The sequence below is a fragment of the Panthera uncia genome, assembly GCF_023721935.1.
Source record: "Panthera uncia isolate 11264 chromosome A3 unlocalized genomic scaffold, Puncia_PCG_1.0 HiC_scaffold_11, whole genome shotgun sequence".
Lineage (NCBI taxonomy): Eukaryota > Metazoa > Chordata > Mammalia > Carnivora > Felidae > Panthera > Panthera uncia.
In genome coordinates, this window is record NW_026057578.1 from 45,459,400 (window position 1) to 45,484,392 (window position 24,993).

General features: G+C 36.9%; 1 protein-coding gene across 2 annotated transcripts in view; it reads left to right on the forward strand.

Annotated features, from left to right (window-relative positions):
• XRN2 (5'-3' exoribonuclease 2) overlaps positions 1–24,993 on the forward strand; it is a 77,807-nt gene that overhangs the window by 41,894 nt on the left and 10,920 nt on the right. For both annotated transcript variants that reach the window (XM_049651209.1, XM_049651208.1), the window contains 7 exons: positions 4,192–4,275; positions 5,414–5,511; positions 6,113–6,192; positions 7,396–7,452; positions 15,177–15,245; positions 15,339–15,470; positions 16,499–16,626. In XM_049651209.1, coding sequence (XP_049507166.1) covers positions 4,192–4,275; positions 5,414–5,511; positions 6,113–6,192; positions 7,396–7,452; positions 15,177–15,245; positions 15,339–15,470; positions 16,499–16,626 — 648 coding nt within the window. The remainder of the gene's footprint in view (positions 1–4,191; positions 4,276–5,413; positions 5,512–6,112; positions 6,193–7,395; positions 7,453–15,176; positions 15,246–15,338; positions 15,471–16,498; positions 16,627–24,993) is intronic.

The window sequence follows — 24,993 nt, forward strand, 5'->3', positions numbered from 1 at the left end:
TATTGCTGAATTCATAAATCAGTTCTGGCAATTTTTTGGTGGAATCTTTTGGATCTTCCACATAGAGTATCATGTCGTCTGTGAAGAGTGAACGTTTGACTCCCTCCTTGCCGATTTGGATGCCTTTTATTTCTTTGTGTTGTCTGATTGCTGAGGCTAAGACTTCCAATACTATGTTGAATAACAGTGGTGAGAGTGGACATCCCTGTCATATTCCTGAACTTAGGGTGAAAGCTCTCAGTTTTTCTTCATTAAGGATGATAATAACGGTGGGTCTTTTGTATATGGCTTTTATGATTATGAGGTATGATCCTTCTATGCCTACTTTCTTGAGGGTTTTTATCAAGAAAGGATGCTGTATTTTGTCAGATGCTTTCTCTGCATCTATTGAGAAGATCACGTGGTTCTTGTTCTTTCTTTTATTGATGTATGATGTATCACATTGAATCAGCCCTATATCCCAGGTATAAATCCCACTTGGTTATGATGAATAATTCTTTTAATGTATTGTTGGATCCAGTTGGCTAGTATCTTGTTGAGAATTTTTGCATCCATGTTCGTTAGGGAAATTGCTCTGTAGTTCTTTTTAGTGGGGTCTTTGTCTGGTTTTAGAACCGTCTTTTAGGAGTGTTATGCTTTAAGGTCTTACATTCAAGTCTGCAATTCATTTGAGTTTATTTGTGTGTATGGTGCAAGAAAATGGTCACTCTTTTGCATGTATCTTTACAGTTTTCCCCACACCATCTGTTGAAGAGACTCTTCTTTTCCATTGTATATTCTTGCCTCCTGTGTCATAAATTAATTGACCGTATACGTGTGGGGGTTTTCTGGGCTCTCTGTTTTATTCTGTTGGTCTATATGTCTCTTTTCATGTCAGTACCATACTGTTTTGATTACTGTAGCTTTGTAGTATAGTTTGAAATCAGGGCGTGTGATACCTCTGGCTTTGTTCTTTCTCAGGATTGCTTTGGCTATTTGGGTTTTTTGTGGTTCTATGCAAATTGTAGGATTCCTTGTTAACTAGTTTGTGAAAAATGCTAGTGATATTTTGATAAGGGATTACATTAAATCTGTAGATTGGTTAGGATAGTATGGGCATTTTAACAGTATTCTTCCAATCCATAAGCATGGATTATCTTTTCCATTTATTTGTGTCTATTTCTGTTTTTTTGGTAATAGCCATCCTAATGGTTATGAAGTGGGATCTTACTATATTTTTGATTTGCACTTCCCTAATGATTAGTCATATTGAGGATCTTTTCTTGTGCTTAGCTACATCTTTGGAGAAATGTCTATTCAAGTTTTTTGCTCATGTTTGAATTGTGCTTTTGTTGTATTGCAGGAGTACTTTTATATTTTGGACACTAGTCTCATATAAGATTTTGCATTTATTTTCTTCCATTTTGTGACTGTCTTTTTACTTTGTTTGATAGTGTCCTTTGATGCACAAAAGCTTTAAATTTTGATGAAGTCCAATTTTTGTTGGACTGTTTTGTCATTGCCTGTGCTTTTGTTGTCATATCCAAGAAATCATTGCTGTATCCAGTGTCATGAAGCTTCCTCCTTGTTTTCTTTTGAGAGTTTTATAGTGTTAGGTCTTAACATTTAGGTTTGATCCATTTTGAGGCAGTTTTTGTCTATGGTGTAAAGTTAGGGTCCAATTTCATTCTTCTGCTGTAGATATCCATTTCCCAGCACCATTTGTTGAAAAGACTGCTCTTTTCCCATCAAATGGTCCTGGCACCCTTTTTGATGATCATTTGACCATGTATCTGAGTGCCTATTGATAGGCTCTCTGTTTCGCTGCCTGGTATTCCTAATCTTATGCCAGTACCAAACTGTTTTAATTCCTGTAGCTTTAGAAAGTTTTGGAATCAAGTGGTGGGAGTCCTTCAACTTTATTTATTTTTTTCAAGGTTGTTTTGGGTATTTGGGGTCCCTTGAGATTCTAAATGAATTTTAGGGTGGGTTGAAACTCAGGCCTTTAATATTTTTATATTTTGTGTAAGTATTTTCATTTATTAGACTGTAGCAAGAACACAACATATTTTAAGGTAAAATTTAGTAGGGGTGCCTGGGTGGCTCAGTTGGTTGAGCGTCCTGCTTTGGCTCAGGTCGTGATCTCACCATTCGTGAGTTTGAGCCCCACATCGGGCTCTATGCTGACAGCTCAGAGCCTGGAGTCTGCTTCAGATTCTGTGTCCCCCTCTTCTGTCTCCACCCCACCCCTGCTTGTGCTGTATCTCTCTCTGTCTTTCAAAAATGAATAAACATAAAAAAAATTTTTTTAAGGTAAAATTTAGTACTATTACAATTTTTCTCATATGTCTTTAAAATTTATCCAAAGTAATGGTAACATTTAAGTTCTTGCCTAACTTGAGTGCATCTTAAAATGATAGAAGATAAAATATATCTGGGTACATTTTCAGCATTTATTGAACGTGCAATGTTGTTCTTTTATAGTATTCATGTAATAATACTCCAGCACCTGTGTGGCTCAGTCAGTTAAGTATCTGACTCTTGATTTTGGCTCAGGTGATGATCTCATGGTTCTTGAGATCAAGCCCTGCTTCAGGCTCTGTACTGACAGCGCGGAGCCTGCTTGGGATTCTGTCTCTGCCCCTTCCCTGCTGAGCTCTCTCTCAAAATAAATACACATGCTTTAAAAAAAAAAAACATTTGTTGAACATGTGTACTTTCAATGTTGTGTTTTTATATTTAGTTAATTTATATAAGAGAAATATAGCATAGTCATTTCGAATGTTGTGTATTTTATATATGACCAGAGAATTTAAGTATTTTGATCAAAGTCACAGAGCAATAGAACTAAGATCTGAACACAGAGAGTATGAGCACTATGTTTACCTAAGTTTTACTGCTACTTAGGTTACCTGTAAATAAGCACTCTGGAAAATTTTAGGTGTTAATGTCATTTTTACTATCAGCTCACTCAGGCTTTATCTTTATCACATCTGGGTGTAATGCATTTCTTCCCACCCTGGCCATTAGGGCTGATTTTTTGCTTAATAACCTTATTGTTGTCATTAGCTGCTGACCAGTTGGAGTTGGCTTTTGGAGTTGATGGAATGTCTGCTTGATAATTTGGGTTTTAAGTGTATGACTAAACAAAACTTGAAAAGCTCCCTACATTTTTTTTCTGTGTGGATGTTTACCAGTAAATGAAATAGCCTAACTCAGATGATAGATGTTAATATTGAAATCACTTTTCACACTAGAAGTTAGTTTCTTTTTAACTTTAAAAAAAATACATGTTTCCCTACTAGGTAATGAAATTGAACTTGTTTCCAAACTTTGAAAATATGGTAGCTAAGTAATTAATGACAACTTGAGGAGCCTTTCATTTCTCATTCTAAAGGGAACAATCACAAGTAGAGCAGTTTTGACTGTCAGTAGTTTCAAAATTATTTAGCTCTATTTAGCATTACTCTTTGCCATTTATTTTAAATTTTTTAGCCAAAAGACTATTTATATTGTATACAGTACCACATACACATTTGGTTGAATAACTTCATATATTTTTCTAGTAATAGACATTGTGCTACTGGTGTGCTTCTTTGAAAATTATGAATTTAGATTGAAATAAAACAATTACCTTAATTCTGGCACATTCCAGAGAACAGTTTTCAGCCTGAATACTCCCCACAGTTATTTAAGCAAGTCTCTAAAAACTTCTTGCATATAAATTAGTTATTAGGTTTTAAAATGTAAACAAAATACTGTGAAGTTTTAGAGCTGGAAGACATTCCATGTATTTATTCTAGTTGAGTATTTAAATGTTGAAAACCAAGTCAGAAAGATGAAAGGACAAACTCAAGCCCTTGGCAGATTAACTGGCTTGCCCAAGGGCATCCTCGTAAGTAAGGCGAGAACAAAGACTCGTGTCCAGGTGGCTACTTGTTCAATTAATTTAAAAATTTTATCATCATAGAGTTAAGATTCTGCAAATATGGCTCTTACGAGCCATTTTAAGGATGGAAAATATATAGAACTTTTGTCTTCTCTCACCACATGGGAAGTATTTGCATCTGAGATTTGACCAAATAGAGTTCAGTTTCGAAGTGTTTTTACATCAGCAAGGACATTCTACTAGAAATGTTTATTTGGACCAATGATAAATGGAATTTGGATGATCCTAATAGCTGGGTGGTTGGTGTGCATTTTTTCCCCCAGGTGTTGCTCTGTTGCCTTTTGTGGATGAGCGAAGGCTGCGAGCTGCTCTAGAAGAGGTGTACCCAGACCTCACTCCAGAAGAGAGTAAGAATTGTACTTTCACTTGATCTCAACATTGAGTCTGTATCATACAGACTTTACATTTCCCTGTGAAATTAGACTCTTCTTCCACTTGTCAAATTTCACATAAAGGCCTAAACCTTTGATGTTTTCTTTATAAGGAAAGTCAGCTTCTTAGAATTTATTATCCATAAATTGAATAGTAATTATAATTTTTTTAACTCACAAGTGTTTGTTAGATTTATTAAAAAGCAACACTTCAAGAATATCCTTTGACTTTTTGGTTCTTGTATGATATGTACACACAAAAGTATTTTTCCATACTGGGTTGTATTAGTTTCCTCCATCCTCCTTCCCTTCATCTCCCCTCAATAACAGTTTGCTTGAAAAGTTAGATTCAAACAAAGGCATTTTCTCTCAGATTGCTAACCTAAAATGTTATTTTATTACAAACAGTGGCATTTTGTCATTAATACTGATAGTTAAAAGTATTGGGAAATTGGGAAGCTAGATTCTATTGGGAAATTTATTTAACACCAGTATGATAAACCTATAGAAATAATTTCTCTGTCAGCCATCCTTAGAATAGTCTTTGTTATCAGATGGTATAATTTGTTTGGGTTTCCTCATGAAATGGTTTTATATTTCTTAACGCAAATGAGTTCTGTACAGATAACTTTGTCCCTTACCTTACAATACTATATTCAGATATCTTTTAGTGATAATTTTTTCCGAGTCATTGATCTTTGAAACCTTATTGTCAAAAATTATTTTTCTTTCATAGAGGCTTCACACATTTTGGCCTATAACTTTTAAATTATTTTTTGTAAACTTTATACTTAAGTTTTAAAAATTTAGGTTTTTAGGTTTAAGTTTTAAAAAACTTAGGTTTAAGTTTTAAAAATTTAGATTTCTTGGGGTACCTGAAAGGCCCAGTCGATTAAGCATCTGACTCTTGATCTCAGCTCAGGTCTTGATCCCACAGTTTGTGAGATTGAGCTCTGTGTCAGCCTCTGCACTGACAGCACTGAGCCTGCTTGGGATTCTCTCTCAAAATAAACTTTAAAAAATAAAACAAAATTTAGATGTTTAATTTTCTCATAAAAGTTGTGCTTGTAGATGTAATTGTTTGATCTTTATTCTTTCCTTACTTTCCTCCCAGCTAAAAGAAACAGTCTTGGAGGCGATGTCTTATTTGTGGGGAAACATCACCCACTTCACGACTTCATTTTGGAGCTCTATCAGACAGGTTCCACAGAGGTATGGTCTCTTTTTCCATCATGAGGTGTTTTTAGACAGTGTAATTATTTGATTAATCAGAAATGCATTTTTTAAATTTTGATAAAACAGAAACAAGTGTACCATTTTAACTTTTTAAAAACCCTTAAAAAGTGTGTGATTTTTTTGGCATTAAGTCTGTGTACAGTGTTGTGCAGCCATCACCACTGTCCAGTTCCAGAACTGGGTATCCATTAAACAATATTAAATGATACATCTCCATTCTCCTCCTCTTACTTTTGGTAACTTCTATTCTACTTTCTAAGAATTTACCTGTTCTTGGTAACTCACATAAATGGAATCATGCAGTATTTGTCCTCTTGTGTCTGACTTACTTTACTTAGCTTAATGTTTTCAGGGTTCATCCATGTTGTAGCAGGTGTCAGAATTTCATTCCTTTAATGGCCATTGTGTGTATATACCACATTTTGTTTATCCATTCATCTGTTGATGGGAACTTAGGTTGTTTCCTCCTCCTGGCTTTTAAGAATAGTGCTTCTATGAGCATTGGCATACAAGTAGACGTGTGAGTCCCTGCTTTCCATTCTTCTGGATATATGATCAAGAATGCATTTTTCCACAGCCAGTGGATGTACCTCCTGAACTATGTCATGGAATGCAAGGAAAATTTTCTTTGGATGAAGAAGCCGTTCTTCCAGATCAGTAAGCATTTATTTGTGTAAATTGGTACAACTGGGAAGAAGTTTAGTTAGCATTTTGTCTTTGTTGCCTACATGTTTTATTTTCTAGTAATAGTGAGAAAACAAAACAGAAAACCTGCTGCACTATGAAAAAGACTTGGGGTGAGAGCCCAGCTCTTCAACCCAGTGGCTATGTCACTGTGTATAGGGAGCCCTGGGGTTTCCTAAAGCCCTTTCAGGAGATCCATGAGGTCAAAATTATTTTCATGATAATACTAAGATGCTGTGATATATTTGCTTTTCTCACTCTCTTTCTGTCTTGAGTGTACAATGGAGTTTTCCAGAAACTGAATGTAGTGTGATAGATATCTTAGGAGATTAAATCAGAAGCAGATAAGAGAATCCAGCTATTGAGATAGATATTAAACCAGATATTAAAGAAATTTTCAGAAATGTAAGACAATGACACTTCTCATTATTTTTCTTTCATTTTGTAAAATATAGTTTTTCATTAAAATGTTATTTATGTTATAGGTTTATTATTGTTATCTTTAAATTAGTATTTTAGAAATTTTGTAGTTTTAATTTTTAAAAGGTATATATTGATAGACATAACCAATGTAAGCAAAAGCTTTTTGAGGTCCTTGATTTTTAGGAATGTTTTAAAGGCGTTCTGAGATAAGAGTTTGGGAATTCTTGGTCACAGAGTATGTGTATCTTCTTTTCTACATAATATTGGATGGTTTTCCAAAGTGATTACACTATTTTATAATCTCAGTGGCAGTTTGTGAGAGGTGTTGCTCTGCATTCCTGTAAACCTTTGGAATTGTCATGACTTTAATTTTTGTCAATTTAGTGGATGCCTGTTGGCTTACAGTTGCCTTTCTCTGATTACTAATGAAATCAAATGCCATATGGTATATTTATTAACCAGTTGGTTTTCCTCATTTATAAAGTACCTGTTCTATTCTTCTGTTTGGTTATTTATTCCCCTGACGCCCCTTTTTTGATTTGTTTGTATCCTTTACAAATTCTGATACGAGCCTTTTGCAGAAAATAGTTTTCTGTTAAGGAGATTGCAAACAAGGAAGACAGGGTCCTTTTGAAAGCTATAATTGGTTATGTTGTTTTTGTTGGTACATTTTAATGAGTTCTCTTTCCTAAAGTAATATCTTACTTCCACGTATCCAGAAGGCTACAACTTAACTGTCTTCCTTGTCTTTAGAATAGTATGTTCTCCTGTCCCCATGTTACGAGATCTGGCACAGAACACTGCAATCAGGTAAGTCTTCCAAAATTCACGTCATTTGACCAAAACACAGCTCTGTAACTTGCAAATAAGTCTAAAAAGACCTCTGAATCACAAGGAAATGGCAGCTATTAATCTACCAATGCTTTGAGATTCGAGAGTCCCTGTGTTGCAAACCTTGGAACAGAGCCTCTTGACTTTAAATTATGTATATTGTTAAAGTTACTGATTGAACAAGCTTGCTTCTCGGCTTTCTGGTTTCCCTTGACAACCTCTAATTCTTCCCAGATTAGTAAGTGGGAGGTAGAAAGTAAGAGTTTGTAGGAGTAGTTGTATGTAGGAGCAAACAGACCTCTACACCCCAGAGGCCCACACAGCTTCACTGTGTTACAGCAGATTATTTTAATTATATTTACAGTTGTGGCTCTGCAGAGTTTAAAAACAAAACTATTACATCCTTTACTTTGGTTGAGATAGAATGATTTTATAGAAATTTTTACCAACAATTAATAGATAAACTTAAAGGGCTAATTTCTGCTACCTGGAAAACTTACTTATATTTCATTTCTTGCATGATGATAGCATTTTCTGTGTGTAAAATATAATATGATTGTTTAGAATTAAAAACCAACAAATTACTATTTGCTTAATTAGTGTATGTAATTACTAATCTTGACAACAGGGTTTTTGTTACTATCATTTTCTGCAGTCTTCAGGCAAGACTAAGGCAAACACATCTTAGTGAATCGAGGATTTTGTAAAAGCCTGTGTGGGAAGGCGATTTCCCACTCATACTATTTCTCTGATTCTTGGGAAGCATTTTAGATTTATCATTATAAAGTGAAAGCATGTTCATTTTCCTATCCTTAATGGATTTAGGTAGCACCTGCAATTTTAGGAGGTATGTATGTATGTATGTATGTATTTATTGTGGTGATAGACTGAATGTGATGTTTTCTTTTTCTTTTTTCTTTTTTATAATATAATTTGTTTCCAAATTGGTTTCCATACAACGCCCAGTGCTCATCCCAACAAGTGAGAAGGACTTTTATTTAAAAAAAACTGTCATGAATTTGGAAAATCTTTCTAGATTAGTTGCTTTTATTTATCTTTACGCACATGTTTTGTTTATCTTTACACATAATTTGTTCTAGCTCTTTGTCTTTGAGCTCTTCTGTTATGGGTGGAGTTAGAATTGTGAGCCAAGCTCTTGAGCCCTTCATGAATAGTCTGGTTTGGGCAGATCCATTGAGGATGCTCTGTGTTCACCCTTGGGGTCTCTGCCTTGCAGTGGTGCTTCAGGTCATTTAATCCCACTGGATCCGTCTTCAGATTGTCACATGTTTGCTTGTGCTCCTCTGTTTTTCTGCATGTTTTCAAGAGCCTTTCTGCCCAGCCCTCTAGAAGTAGTTAACTTTACTTACCTTTCTAATTAGGATAGAGAAACTTGTCCAAGGGAAGAATTACAAAATTGACAAATCCTTTAGCTTCTGTTTGTATGGTGGTGTTAGTGTTGGTTGGTTATGAGCCTGAGGGGCCTTTGGTATTATTTGGTATCCATTATGTTCACAAGATTATCTGATGTATAAGATAAATCCCTACGTGTATATTCAGGTACATGTTGAAAAAAGCTTCATAATAAAATTGATTTGAGTTAATTTCCTAGAGATTTGTGAAAGACCACATTAATTTTTACCTTATGAGGTAATTTTCATTGTTTCCCCTGAGGGGTAATGAGGTTGATCCAGTTTACTGCATATTTTTGTGTGTGTGTTTGTTTGTTTGGGGGCTTGTTGTTCATCCCAGTGTTGTGTTTGCTCTGTAAGGGAAAATCTACGAATGCAGCCTCCGGTGCCAACTGCAGTTATTTCTCTCTGTTTTGACTCCTGGCATCTTTTCCCTTCTCTGTTTGGGTGCATCTGGTATTCCATTCCACATCAGAGAAACCATTGAGTGTAGGTGGGTTCTTCCCATCGCATTGGTCTTACTTGTAGTAGGAAAGTGTATGAGAGAGGTTGTTGAAGTGTTTAAGTTCCTAGAAGGACCCTTAGAAAATAGAGGTGGCTGTGACCTAGGAAATCTTTTATTCTTTTCTAATTCTGATCCCATAAATCAGTCAGTATATTAGTAGCTTAACTTTGAATAGAACTGAGCTATCCCCTTTAATTTTCCTCATCCTGCATTTCACCATTGTAATTTGCTTAGCTGTAATATCTTTAGAATATTGTTTGTTAACTTTAAATATATAAAACCTCATAAGTATATACAACCTCATATGATTTTAAAATTAAAGGGAAGTTCTCTTCCACTGCAGCGGCACAATTTTCTGTTCTTCTGGAGTAGACACACACACACACACACACACGCCTCTTTGTTTTACCTCACATTCAGTGTTCCGTACTTCTTTGTCCAGTGCCTGTCACTTGTTCTCCTGGCTGATCTCTCTTTTCTGTCTCTGAGCAGTTGCCCAGACTCAGGAGCCTCTAGTTCTATATTACATTCCATGTGCTTAGCCTCTCATTCTACAATAATCCCTGTATCTACACCACTGTTCTGGAATTTTTTTCCCCTGTTATTTTTTATCCCTGGCTCTTCCCAGTGGGCCTATTTTGTAGGGTTTTTTTTTTTTTCCTTTATTTTATAGTTTCTTCTCCTGAATTACTATAGTGACTTCCCAGCTGATTTATTTGATTTAACCTTCCCACTGACTCTGTTGGCATATGCTATAAGTCTTCTCTCTCTTAAAAGCACTACCAGTCCTCAGAAATCTTTGCTCTAGAGTGCCAGTGGAATTAAACTTTGCTTTGTCGAGGTCTGTCAGTTTGGCAGAGCCATTGCTCTGTGCTTAAATCCACGCAGTTGCTCACAGACACGTCCCTCCTCCTTGTAACCATGCTCTTCCCATCACTATCACACTGACCTCTGTATCTTCCTCTCATTGTTTGGAATGCCCGTTCCTTTATAGCCTATCCTTCATAGCTTTTCTTCTGTTCTACAAGGTGATCTGTAATTTATATGATCTTCTTGTGTGTTATTTTCATCAGCAGCATTTAGTTTTCTTTTTTTCTCATAGCACCTAGCATAGTTCTGAACCTGTGTAAAAGCCCAGTTGTTCATAGTGTTCATAGTGTCAAAGCCCAGTGTTTTACAGAGCCTTCCAGGAGCCCTTATTTCTTCAAAGAAGTGTTTCTTAAACTTTCTGTAGTCACCTTTGGATGACTCAGGCAAGGGATAGAGTGTTTTATCTCTTCAAGGAGGTTTTTTAATGTAACTGTTACTGCAGTGTCTATAATGCTCATGGCTGGCAAGCAGGTGATTTGAAATCAGAAGCCTAGAGGAAGTGGAGTATATACAGTCACAGACTTGATGGTGAAAACTCTTGGAAGGGTTTATCTTCCACTACCTGGTTAGCCACTTCTGACAGCATGTCAGAAAAGACATCTTAAGTCCTATAAACTCTTTAAGTGCTTTAAAATGTCAAGTATATGAATCATGAAGTTTTCCCTACAAGAATAGTTTGCAGTGGTATGCTGATTTAGCATTAATTACAGAAGGTATCAGGGAAAGGTGGGGTAAAAATGGGGAGTGCAGGCAGTAACTTGATATTTAGAGTTTTCTGCTATCTTTGTGAAGTGTACTAGCACTCTCAAACAGTAATAGTACTTAAAATAGCATTTCTAAGGGTAATTCTTAAAGTGAATTGAGTTGGAAAGGGGTGTTGTACATTCCTTTCCTTTCCTGTTAAGACTTTGCTGTAGTATTTTCTTCTAATAGTGTCTAAAGTGCTACTTGTGATACAGATAAAAGCACTGCTCAATTTTGTTATTTTCAACCATGCTTAAGTTTACAATTTTTATATTTTTGTCCTTAGTGTGTTTGTGATAACAACTAGGTGATTATATGAAATAATAGGGAAGTTCCCTACCAAGGGAGGGGTCCATCATACTTCTCCTGGGGCAGGGCTTCTCGGTGGGTAGAAGTTTGTGCCGGATGAGTCAGCACGGTGCCACCTAGAAGTGGTGAAAATAGTCCTGTTTACAGAATTAGATGAAGCTGGATGAAGCAGTGTACGTCTAAACACAGTTCTCTTACCTTAGCTGGACAGTCTGTTGAATGTATAAGCTGTTCTGTTAACTCATTTCCTCCCTGAAGCTGCTTCTGTCTTATGTCCCTGATACTGCTTTCCTTCCCCTGGTGCGCTCTACAGTTAAGCTCTTTTGTTTCTGGTGGTAGAAATTTGTCAGAGTAATCTGCATTTTTTTCTTTATTATTTCTATTATTTTTACTTATATATTTTATTATAATAAAATAATTTCTATTATTTTAGTTTCTCTGCCTATAAGAATTTTAATTACTTACATAAATAAACCTGAAAAAAATGAAGGAACTTTAAAAGCTTGGATCTCAATACAGTTCCCCTTTGGGACTTTGCCTAATGAGTTCCCGCCTCTTTGCATGTTTCTCTTTTTAGAGATGTTTGTTTAAGTTGCAGCTGATGTTATCACATTGGAAAAATACAGTTGAGTTGTGCTTTAGCTTCTTTTGTTCTTTAATTTCTAAAAATGTAATAGTTCTTAGTATATATTTTTGGGAACAAATTACTAAAAAAAATCTCAACCAGTGAAAGCTTAATTCATTTCGGAGAGAGTAAGTCTTCAAATTGTACTCAAAGGTCCAAGGGAAAAGAATGCTTTAATCTTTGAGGTCAAAAATAGTATCCCTTGTCCCTTCAATAGGGACCTCCAAACTTATTTTTAGATGCACCCTTTCTGTCTCCTAATGGTTTGTTCCCTCCCTATTAAGTATATAGATCACTTTGTGGAGTTTGGTTCTGAGAGGAAGTAGGGGAGATGTTGGAGATTTTTTTTCCTATTACCTTGGAAATGTTTTCCCTTTTAGAGCATGAGCATGAAGGATGGAATTTTTTTTTAATGTTGATTTATTTATTTTGAGAGAGGGTGCAAGCAAGGAAGGGGCAGACACAGAGGGAGAGAGAGAATCACAAGCAAGCTCTGCACTGTCAGCACAGCACCCAGTGAGTGACAGGCTCAAACTCATGAACCTCGAGATCATGACCTGAGCTGAAACCAAGAGTCAGATGCTTAACTGACTGAGTCACCCAGGTACCCCAAGGATGGGATTTTTAAAGCAGTTTTGTTGAGGAACAGTTGACATACAGTAAACTGCATCTTTCATAAATAAATGGATTTGTTTTCTCAAACACTGATTTCAGCTGTCTTACTAAATCTCTGATTGTAACCATTGTCGTTCAGGAGAGATTATCCCTGTGACCCTGGGGTTATCTCCTTACCTTTGCTGTTTCCTTCACTTAGCTTCCAGTCTTCCTGCACATGACTTGCAGATCTTCATCTCAAGCCCTCACCTCAGTGTGTTCTTCATTCCACTTGCAGCCCTGCCATTTCTTTTGCCTGCCCAGCATTCTCATCTTAAGCACACATTGAAGGCCCTTGTCTAGACTGTGTTGAAGACCTTCTTTTGGTTCTCTCCCTCTGCTCTCTGACACACTGTTGCCAGGAGGTTCTGTTTGAATTGCCTCCTTGATTATATTTACTCCATCACTGCCTGAAGCAGCTTCATGTTGTGTTCAGGACAGCCTCCTGATGACATTAACCCAGTTCAGGCAGCCTGTCTTCCTGCCCACTTCTGTTCACAAACTTTTTGGTCCAGTCTAGCTCTTTCCAACTGAGGTTCCACCTGGGAGTTAAGGCTTGAGAACTTAAAGCATTCATTGCGTGTAACAAGTTGGTTTGTGTCGTCCTGCTCCTTTAGAATGGAACTAGTTATGAATCTTTCTTGGGAGAATTGAGGATGTAATCACTCAGATCACTTTCGTACAGCTGCTGTTCCAATTCAACTGAGCTATTCCTTGGTCCTGGGACCCCTTTCCACATCTTGGTTACATTTATTTCCTCTCTCATTTGGTAACCAGTCCTGTCCCACCTTATACCAAGGCCTCTTGGATGATGTTTTCCTTGGTCCCCTGTGAAAGAATACTCTTCCCTCTTCTCCATACGCACATGCTTTGATCCCACACAAAGACATGTATGGAAGGCATGTGCATACACATGCTTTGACTCAGCATCTTTTCTGCATGTGTTGTTGCCTTTTCCACTTTCCTTCCTTATGAAAATATTATTAAACATTTCTTATTTCCTTTAACAGAAGGGGAAGCAGGGTTGCTCCCTGGCCGCCATTTGTGCCCCCACACTACTCTGAGACCATGTGTGCTGTGGGAACTCTTAAAGCTTGTTTGGTAAACTGCCGAAAAGCCCTGCTGACACAAAGATACCTGCTTTGAGACACTTTAGTTGCAAGTGTTGCTTTATTACCGATTTTCTGTCTTTACTTTGTACCTAGAAGGCCCTAATGAACTCCTGTACTTAACTACCATTTTCTCTGCCACCCTTTTAAACCTGTAACACTGCCCTAAGCCACCTTGCCCAGTAGAGAACATTTGAGATAAAGGCGGTTGCCAGTGAAGAGTGAGTTGTAAGAGGAATGGATTGAGTAAATGAAGTATTGTTCAGCTGCTCTTGAACTCCGCATTTTTATTATAAATGAAGTTATTTTTCTGTACTTAAAATATACAGTTAAATCCCAGTGCAACGAAAATAGACCCTAATAATATAAAGTGGCAGTATTTGAAGAAAAAAAAGTTAGCTGTCTCAAATGTCAACCAGTTCAATAAAACCTTTTTGAATAAAACCTTTTTCAACTGATTGCAGTCATGGAGGAATTTTGGAAATACTAAAAAAACACAGAGAAGGAAAGGCGATGATAATACAGTGAACATCACTGATAACTTTTTGGTGAATATATGTCTAGTCTGTTGTATATGTATTTTCCCCATGTCAGTGGGTGTTCTCTTACTAAATTTTTTGTAATGTCAATTGAGGATTCCGTTTTTAGGGAGAACCTTAGTTTCTTTAACCACTCCGCTATTACTCATACACTTCGGTTTTAGTTTTTCAACATGAATACTAATGTTGTGAATATCCTTAGGTATAAACCTTGTATGTATCCAGAGTCTTAACTGCTGTGTCAAAAGGAAAACTTGTGTACTTACCAGGCTTTGGGACACACTCACCCCACCAGAAAGGAAGCTTGATCAAGCTTATATTCACAGTCCAAGAGTACAGACTTATAAAAAAGTCACTCTGCAGTTTTCAAAGTGTGACCATTCCTGATGGAAGAGAAACATCCTAATAGAGCATGATACAGGGTTCCAACTGGGAAATTTAATGTTTTTTTCTCCATAGATTATTTGTGTTCACTTTCTGAGTTTGCAAGTGTTTCCGGTGGCATTTGCATCTTATTTTTGTGACAAGAGCCAATCTTCCCTAAGATGCTAGAGGGAAAGTCTTCGCCCTACACTAAACAGAATGAAAGGCGTTTTTTGAAATTTCTTGTTGTTGCAAACCTCTTCCATCTATCTCCAGTATCCTGTTGGTATTTCTCGAGAGTTGAGGCAGGGTCTGTCCTTTGTCTGTGGTCACCCACAGTTAGTGAGAGCATGGCTCTTCCCACACAGAAAATTACATGAAGGCTGTGTACTAGCGATTAGCTTGGGGAAGGAAATATTCAGCCATTTGATGAAACTATCAGTTAAAAGAATTTTTGGAGAAGACTTTGGAATTTTAATTACTCTTTTTTTAAAACATGAAAAGTACCTCAGTTTAAAATAGTTAAGCCAAGGTAATATTAAAATCACTAAATTGTATTTTGCTCTCTTCTAGTATTAATTTTAAAGACCCACAGTTTGCTGAAGACTACATTTTTAAAGCTGTAATGCTTCCAGGAGCAAGGTAACAGCGATGTGGCCATTAAATATAAACTAGTTTTATTTTGTATGAACAATGTTCATCCCAGTACTGAATATTGTATTTTCAAATGGTCAGAAAACCAGCACCAGTACTGAAACCAAGTGACTGGGAAAAGTCCAGCAATGGACGGCAGTGGAAGCCCCAGCTTGGCTTCAGTCGGGACCGGCGGCCTGTCCATCTGGATCAGGCTGCATTCAGGACTTTGGGGTGAGTGGTAGTTTGCTGTCCTTTGTATATTTTGCTTTTTTGGAATCATTCACAGGCATTAGGTCAATGTTTATGTCATAAATACTTAAGAAGCCTAGTTGGCAAATATTTTAATGACTTTGATGCTTTTATGCTCTTCTTCATTTTTTAAAATTCACTTCCGTTTCTTTGGTATATGTATTATGCTTTATGTATTGCTTGAGAATTCTGTTATTTTCCCTTAAGAGGTTTTGCTGTCTTTCTGACAGTTATTTCAAAGGAATAAAACATTCTCTTTACCCTCAAAGTTTTAGCTGAATTAATATGCGGCAGAATCTGTTTAAAGTGTTACTCAATATGTTACCATATATGTAATGCGTAATACATAACAAGTACGTAGTATGATACATGATCAATACAGTAACTCTTAACTTTGATCCAAATTCCTACTCCTTGGAATTTGTCCTGAGAAAATAATTTTAGAGAAGCATAAAGTTATATGCCCAAATCTCTAATGAATTGTTATCAATAATAGTAATACTCAATGAGAGGAATAGTTTAGTAAACTAGAAGATGTCACCATGGTATTCTGTAGGTGTACATATTATAATTTTGCAGACTATGACAACTATAGGGTAATGTTTGATATAATTGAAAATAGCAAGATACAGAGCAGCAATGTATACAGTGATAGCAACAGCATGGGTCCTTAAGGACAAAACTGAAATATGATACAAAAAAGAAAAGTAGACTCACTTTTTGCATGAAGTAATTAATAAATTAATTAATTTAGTAATTAGCAATTAATTAATACATACTTAAATAATTACCAATTAAGAATCTTGGTGTGGCAAATGAACATATTCTGTCACCATTACTATCCGTGGTACTATTTTGAACTTTGTTAATTATAAATCTTTTAAGGTTGTGTTCTCTTAATCACATCTAGTAGTAAAGAGACCACTACTAGCATTTATTTAATTTGTGTCAGCTATGATGTGGTGGCTAGATCTATAATTTGTTTTCTGGTTGGTGGGGTCCTTTTACAGCCATGTTATGCCAAGGGGCTCAGGGGCTGGCGTTTACGGCAATGCTGCACCACCACCTGCGACCTATCAGGGAAACTTATACAGGCCACTGTTGAGAGGACAAGCCCAGATTCCAAAACTCATGTCAAGTAAGTTTTTGTTAGTTGATTATTTTACATGCTAAATTAAATATTACAACAAAGGTAAACCAACCTAATCTCATTGCTAAAAAGATTTATCAGGGCAGAGATAGTGGACTTAAAAAACATAATTTAGGAGAACTGTAAGAGAATGCTTCATGTAAATTTTGAAGATACTTTTATCTTGGCTGTGTATAGTTAATTGAATAATATGAACTGGATTTCTTATTTTCATCTGTAACTCTACTAGAGTGAACGTATGCAGAAAGAAATATGTGGAGAGATTGGCTACTTACTTCATTAATACAAGTATTGGGGCAGTTAAATCAGATGCTAGATATGGAATTGCAACCTCTTAATCAATTGAAAGCTGACAGTATCCCTTTCTCACGATGCATATTGTATCTCAGGATTCCTTAGGATAAAGCCAGGCATTGCTTTAGGTAGTAATACTCCTTTAACTCTGGTTCTATGAAAATCTTGGCCCTTCCCTAACCCCTGGTAACCAGTTTTGTGCACAGAAGTGGTCTGGAAATGTTACCCATTGAAAATAGTTACATGGCATTTGAATTGGCAGTGGACAGAGGGAAGAAAGAGTTAAAGGTTAGACTTTTCATAGATTCTGTATTAATTTTAAACTGTATTCCCATATTGTTATTTTTGAGTTCCGTGGTTGTGTTTGTTTACCAAGAAAGTAGAAGTCATGTGCCAGGTTCTCAAAACCATTTTCTTTGTAAGGTCATTCCTAGTTGTCTGGTTGCTACCCAACCAAACAATGGCAGCATGGCAGCAGGGGGATTTGACTGTAGCAAGATGCTAACATTTGTTAAATCTAAGTGTCATTTATTTAAGTTTCTTTCTGAATGCTTGAAATATTTCATGAAAATTAATTAACAAAAATAGAGGGAGCTGCTGTAAGAAATCTTTTTCAACCGAAGTTGTAGGGGTGCCTGGGTGGTTCAGTTGGTTAAGTGGTTGAGCACCCGACTCTTGGTTTCGGCTCAGGTCATGATCTCATGGGTTCAGGAGTTCAAGCCCAGATCAGGGTCTGCGCTGACAGCACGGATGGAGCCTCCTTGGCATTCTCTGTCTCCTTTCTCTGCCACTGTCCCATGTGTGTGCTCTCTCTCTCTCTCTGTGTCTCTCTGTCTCTGTCTCTGTCTCTCTCAAAAATAAACATTTTAAAAAATGTTTAAAAAAACGGGGGGGGGGGGCGCACCTGGGTGGCTCAGGTGGTTAAGCGTCCAACTTCTGCTCAGGTTATGATCTCACGGTTCATGAGATAAAACCCTGCGTTGGGCTCTGTGCTGACAGCTCAGAGCCTAAAGTTGCCTTGGATTCTGTGTCTTGCTCTCTCTCTGCTCCTCCCCCGCTCACACTCGGTCTCTCTCTCCTTCAAAAATAAACATTAAAAAAAATTTTTTTTAAATAAAAAAATCAATCTTGGAGTTGTCAAAGAAATACCAGATTAATGTGAAGATTGTTGGGAAGTATTTATGATATGTGCCTACCACTGTTTGCATGCTAATTAAGTTATAAACCCATATTTTAACCTAAAGCCCACCCAGATTTTCCTAATCTAGTATCCAGGAAGAAATGGGTTCTAAAGGTGTCTCTCTCAGAGCCCTCTGTGTTCAGTGTATTCTGTCTCTCTTTCTCTGTATGCTATGTGGCTTGACATTGAATGGAGCATTATCAGACTCCATGAAAACCATGGAGTTCAGCGGTTTTATTCTATTTAATGAACACAGAAGGGGTACAGAATTTAATGGGTCTTGTGGGGATCTGCTTGGTGCAGTAATTTACTTAATTCCTTTCCCCCCAAGATTCAGCAAATAACATTTCTGTATATTTCCATATATATATTATCAAGCCATGCCACATACAACAAGAGTCTCATCCCTTTGAAAGAGCTACCTATGCCCTGAAATTTTACTAGTAAATGCTGAAAGCACATCCAGCTTATTGGTTTTTTTTTAATGTTTATTTTTGAGAGAGAGTGCATGTGCATGCTCATTTGGGAGCAGGAGAGGGGCAGAGAGAGGGAAACAGAGTCCAAAGCAGGCTCAAGTTGTCAGTACTAAGCCCAATGCAGGGCTTGACGGGGACTGAACTCACATACCTTGAGATCATGACATGAGCATAAGTCGGATGCTTAACTGACTCAGCCACCTAGGCACCCCTCCACAGTTAAAGCCAGCTGTTTATTGACACATTCCTTGCCAGTTCCTTTTTTCTAATGGCTCTTCACCATGCACTTCTATGCATAATGGTATCACAGCTTCCAGGTGGGGAAAAAAATTGAGACACAGAATGCTAGAGCCAAGTATAATCTCCATAGGTTCTTTCTCAAGATGATGGTTATGTGGCATTCCTGAGGTTGTTGCGTCTAGTAAACTTTGAGAGATTTGGAAAGAGGTTTGAGTAGCAAAGGTAAAAGCATGTGTTCTCCATTATGCAGCTTCCTTCCATTTCATGTTTCCTAAGGCCCAGTCACTGGGCTTGCTGCCACCATAATCACCCAGCTACTTACTTAAAACTTTTTAAAGTCTTTTTTTTTTTTAACTTGATTTATTTTGAATACATAAATTACAGTAAAACCTTAGTTTGCAAGTATAATTCATTCCAGAAACATGCTTGTAATCCAAAGCACTTTGTATATCAAAGCGAATTTCAAGAACCATTGGCTCAGTTGTGATCATGTGACATTCAGCATCACGTACTACTCGTATCAACTACTCATTTTATCAAGTTAAAATTTATTGGAAATGTTTGCTTGTCTTGCAGAACAGTTGCAGAACAAGTTACTCGCAATCCAAGGTTTTACTGTATATCAATACCGTGTGACATGAGTTTGATGTGCTAGTTGTATTTTTTTCAAATATATGTCAAATACATAACTGTAAAGACAAAAAGCTTGTTCACAGACCCCCAGAAATTGATTGTGTGTATCACTCATGGTATACACTTTGGGAAATGTTGCCTAGATCTTTTAGGGAATCCTAGGCCCACATGAGAATCTGTAAACAAAACATGGATTCCCTTCACAGAAAATCACTCACTCAGTGTGCAGTTTGTATAAATCTGAGTGCTTCATTCTCAGGTCCCCTATCAGTCTGCAGAATTCTTCTCCAACAGTAAGAGAAAGAAGGAAGTCAGAAAATTCTTTTATTTATCAGGGTCACACCAGAGGTAGAGAATTTCATGTCTTTTGGGGCCTGCAAGTTTATAGTTCTTAGTTTGCCTTCTTTAGGAACAGTTACCTCTTACGAGCATCTGTGCATTTTACTTCAAATAGTGGGTTCACCTCTCCCTTTTTATTACTTTGAGTAACTCCTCTTTTGCCATTGTTACAGTTCTTATGAGATCTAATTTGTTTATACTTAGAAAGAGACTTTAATTAGAATCTATTCCAGTTAGTCTCTATTTTAATTACATCATTAAAAATGGGAAATAAGTTTTATAAAGTAAGGATTGACTTAGAGCAAGACACAAGTGGCCCTCTCTGCGTGGTGACTTGTAACATTGAGCTACCTGAGGATTAGTGCTGGAACTCTATACTTAACATCTTTTCAAAGGGGATGGGAATGGTAGGAATGAAAACGTTTATGGGAAAAAAATCAGGAAGAATACGCTATTTAAATTGAGCCTACTACAGTGGGGCATTTGGGCTTAGAAATACACAGCAAAAAGTCAGGTGGTATTAAGCTTAGAATAACTGGTGCAAAATTCCAGGAGCATAATGGGGACAGATTACAAGGGTGGAGAGGCTGGTTTTTTCCTCCATATTTGTAGTGGCATTTTAAATGAATTTTAACTGTAGTTCTTGTTAATTAAAATGTGGCAGGTAATAAAACAGACTCCCATAATCCCGTGATCCTGCAATTTTAAAGCGGTAATTTTTTTCATTATATTCTTCTTATATGTAATTTTTGAAAATTGGATGATCATACATGTATTTTCACATATTTTTTTTATTAAAATGTAACATATAAAGTTCTGAGTCACAAGTGTACAGTTTGATTAATTTTTATGAAATGAACACACTCATGTAATCACTACTCTGGTCAAGAAGTAGAGGGGTGCCTGGGTGGTTCGGTTAATTGAGTGCCTGACTCTTGATTTCAGCTCAGCTCATGATCTCACAGTTGTGAGATCCAGCCCTGTGTGGGGTCTGTGCTGCATATGGAGCCTACTTGAGATTCTCTCCCTCCCACCCTCTGCTCCTCCCCTACATGTGCGCGCGCTCGCTCTCTCTCTCTCTCTCTCTCTCTCTCTCTCAACAAAATAAAACAAAATGTAGACGGGGACCAGTCCCCAGAAGCCCACCCTTCCCCCCATCACGTGCTTTCCCAGGTGCCACTCTAGCCCATCAAAGGTAATTACTATCCTGACACAGGTGTCATAGATTTGTTTCATCGGTTTGTTTTAACTTTATATAATGGGACTCTTACTCCATTAACCTTTTAAAAAATTTGCCCTCTTCTGTTTGACATTTTGTTCTGAGATTTATCCATATTGTTGCTGCAAATTTCATCACTTACACTGTTCCATCAGTGACTACATCACCATTTCCCTCTCCAGTTGGGGTTGTGTTTGGGTCGGTCAGTTTGGGGCTGCTGGAGTAGCACTGCTGTGAAATTCTTATGTTTCTCAGCACACATAATATAAACATCTCTGATTAGTATGGACTAGTAGTAGAATTGCAAGGTCAGGGTTCTGCACACATTCACCTGTAGTGAATAAGTTTCCCAAATTACATTCAGTTTATACCAGTTTGCATTCCTTTATCAGTGCAGGGAAGATCCAGTTACTCCACATTCTAATCAACCCTAAATATTATTAGGCTTTTCACTTTTAGCCATTCTACTGGATGGGTAGTGGTCTCCCACTCAGATTTGAATTAGCATCTTCTTGATGCTTACTGTAGTTGAGCTTTTTTCATATTTATTGACCCTTGAACATTTGTGTGTGTGTGTGTGTGTGTGTGTAATATGCCTGTTTGAGCCTTTTGTCCATTTTTCTACTGGGTAATCTGTTCCTTTTGCTTTATTAGGAGTTCTTTTATATTCTGGTTATGAGATTATTTTTATATTGGGAATACCGTTTTCCACTATCACTGTTAGTTTTCCTTCTCACTTTAACTGGCATCAGGTGAGGAATAGGTTTATGCCAACATTTGGGAACTCTGGGTGAAGAGCAGTGGGAATTCTTTGTATTCTTGTAGCTTTTCTGTAAGTGTTGAAATCACAATAAAAATTGAGGACAAAAATATTCATAGATGTTTGATGTGTGTTGGTGTTTTTAGAAGTAATATTTTAAATGTCGTTTTCCAGTTGCTTGTATGTAGAAATGTAGTTGGTTTTTTAATTTTTTTAAATTTTTTAAATGTATATTTGTTTTTGAGAGAGAGAGGAGGGGAAGGGCAGAGGAGAGGGAGACACAGAATCTGAAGCAGGCATGGGGCTCAAACCCACAAGCCATGAGATCATAACCTGAGCCGAAGTCAGATGCTTAACCAGTTGAGCCATGTAGGCACCCCAAAACGTAGTTGATTTTTGAATTTGACTTTGTATCCAACAACCTTACTAAAATCATTTATTCTGAAAGTTTGTATATTCTGGACTTTATGCCTACATAATCATGTGATCTGTAAGTGGTGACAGTTTTGTTTATTGACTTTCTAATCTTCATGCCTTTTGGTCTTTTTTGCTTTATTGCACTGTCTAGGACCTCTGGTGTAATTGGGTAATGGTAGACATCCTTGTTTCATTCCTAGCCTTAAAGGGAAAGTTTGTAATATTTCACCATTAAATAGTGATGTTTGCTGGGTGCCTGGGTGGATCAGTCAGTTGTGTCTGACTCTTGATTTTGTCTTAGGTCATGATCTCACAGTTTGGGGGATTGAGCCCCTCATTGGGCTCTGCACTACAGTGTGGAGCCTGCTTGGACGGACTCTCTCTCTCTCCCCCTACCCTGCTTGTTCTCTCTCTCTCTCTCTCTCAAAATAAATAAATTTAAAAAAATAAATAAGCAAATATGTGTACTGTAGTTTTTTTTTCTTTTAGATAAGAAATATTGAACCAGTTTTTTTCTGTTTCTTGTTTCTAGTGGGTATTGAATTTTATCAAATGCTTTTCCTCCATGTTGAGATGGTAATGATGTTGTTTGTCTTTCCTTCTGTTATGTGGTTAAAGCAACTTGGCATTAACCATTGGTAATGATATACCAATACCAGGTATTATCATTTTTTAAAAGTCCTTGCTAATTTGATAAGCAAGGAATAATATATCTTTGTTTTAAGGGATAATTTTTAAAATTGGTACTTTGATCCTAATTTTTACTAACCAGTTTTTCCTTAATAAATTTCCTATTCATGTATAAGAGCTTCTTAAAGCTCTTTTTAAAGTAGAAGAGTGCACAGTTACATCTCCTTTCTAAAACCACAGCTCTGTTGGTTATGGAAAAGACTTGGTGGTTGTTTTAGTTAGGGAAGGATGAAGATCTGAACTGATCTATGGCAAAGTGGATTCAAAGTGGAGAAGATAGGAGAGGAACAACTGAAGGGCTGGATAATTGAATATGTTACACGAGGGAGAGAAGATGAGGCTCACTTTTGCACTGTGGACACCTGGGTGACTACTGAGAATTTGGAAATCCAGGAGGGTAAAGGAATACGGAAGAATATGCTGAGTCTGATTTTTGTGCACGTTGAAGTACCTGAAGACATTCATGTGCTGGTAGTTAGTAATACGGTCTGATTCTTGCTCAGCAGAAAGGAGAGGGTTTGGAGAGAGAAAATTGGGAATCAAGCCAGAACTGTAAAAGCTTTAGAAGGATTTGGATAAGTAAATGAATTTTAATTGCCCTTGGTTATAAGAAAACCTAGAAAAGCTTGGGGTTCTGAGAGTAGACTTCCTTGAAGGCAGCCATGTCATTTCACAAGTTATTCCCTGATAATAATTGTCCTAATCTAGAATGGTCACTGCAAGATAGTAAATTGGTCACAGTTAATATGATGAGCCCAGAGAAATGGTGCCTACTATCAAGAAAGGAAATCCCGGGGCCCTCGAGTGTCTCAGTCGGTTAAGTGACTGACTCTTGATTTTGGTTCAGGTCATGGTCTCATGATTTGTGGGATTGAGCTCCGTGTCAGGTTCCACGTGATTAGCACAGAACCTGCTTGACATTCTCCCTCTCCCTCTCTCTGCCCCTCCCCAGCTCACACATGGTGTGCTCACTCTCTCTCTCTCACAAGAAATAAATAAATAAATAAATAAATAAATAAATAAATAAATATTTAAATATTTAAATATTTAAAAATAATAAATGATAGATCAGCCTTCTTTTTTATAGAATCTTGAGCTGTAAAATTTGATCAGAAATAGTTTTAGTAAAATGGAAATCTAATAAGCCATTTAATTTTTTTTTAATGTTCGTACTGTCATAGCTGTTTTCTTCATGTGGTGCAAAATAACAAGAGAGACCATTTGGTCAAACTCTATCTGCTGTAGGTGTTTCTTACTGTTGGTTTGTGATTTGTCTTTGATGTGTCAGTTTTTGGCTGCTGAGTAATTGGCCCGGGTACTGAAAACTTGTTGGAGTCAAGTGCAGTCTTGAGCATTCCATGTGAATGAAGCATTTCATTTCTCCAACCCAGAGAACCCAGTATGTCACTTCACTTCATTTCAGTTGGTAAACTTGTCAATTAGCCGCATTTGAAAAGTGATTTTTGATTAGTGCAATCAGTAAACATGGAATCTTTCCTGTGATTGCCATGCTGATTAGGTAAATTGTCACTTGAGGAGCTATTGGTGAAGCCTTGGTTTATATGGCCTTAGAGCTTTAGAAAAGAGATAAGTTTTTAAAGACCAAAGGAAAAAAATAACTGTCATTTTTCCTCTCTTGCCTGTGCCTTTCTGAAGTGCAATTCACTGCTTCAGAATTTTTTTTTCTCCCTCTCAAATGGATCTTCTGTTAGAGCCATACAAATGAATGATAATAAGTTTGTTTTACCTTCTACTTCATTACTTATCAGCCAGGAAATATTTCTGCTTTATGAATACTTAAGGGCTATATATATTTCTCAGAGCCACACGAAGAGATCTGTTTAAAAGTACCTTAAAGGTTTTCTTTGATCCTTTTTATTTTTCTTTTATGGGTTGAAAGCAAGAGATGTTTTAATAATTGTGTTAGAATTTTTACGTCATAGGAAATTTGCTTAGATTTTAACAAAGAACTATAGTTTTTGCATGTGCTGAGTTTGCTTATGTAAAAACACTTGTTCTGGAAGTGAGAAATAGTAAAAGCAAAGTAGAGTGGGAAGTACCTGTAATACTAAAAGTGATGGAATAGGGACTTTGGCCATTTGTCTAG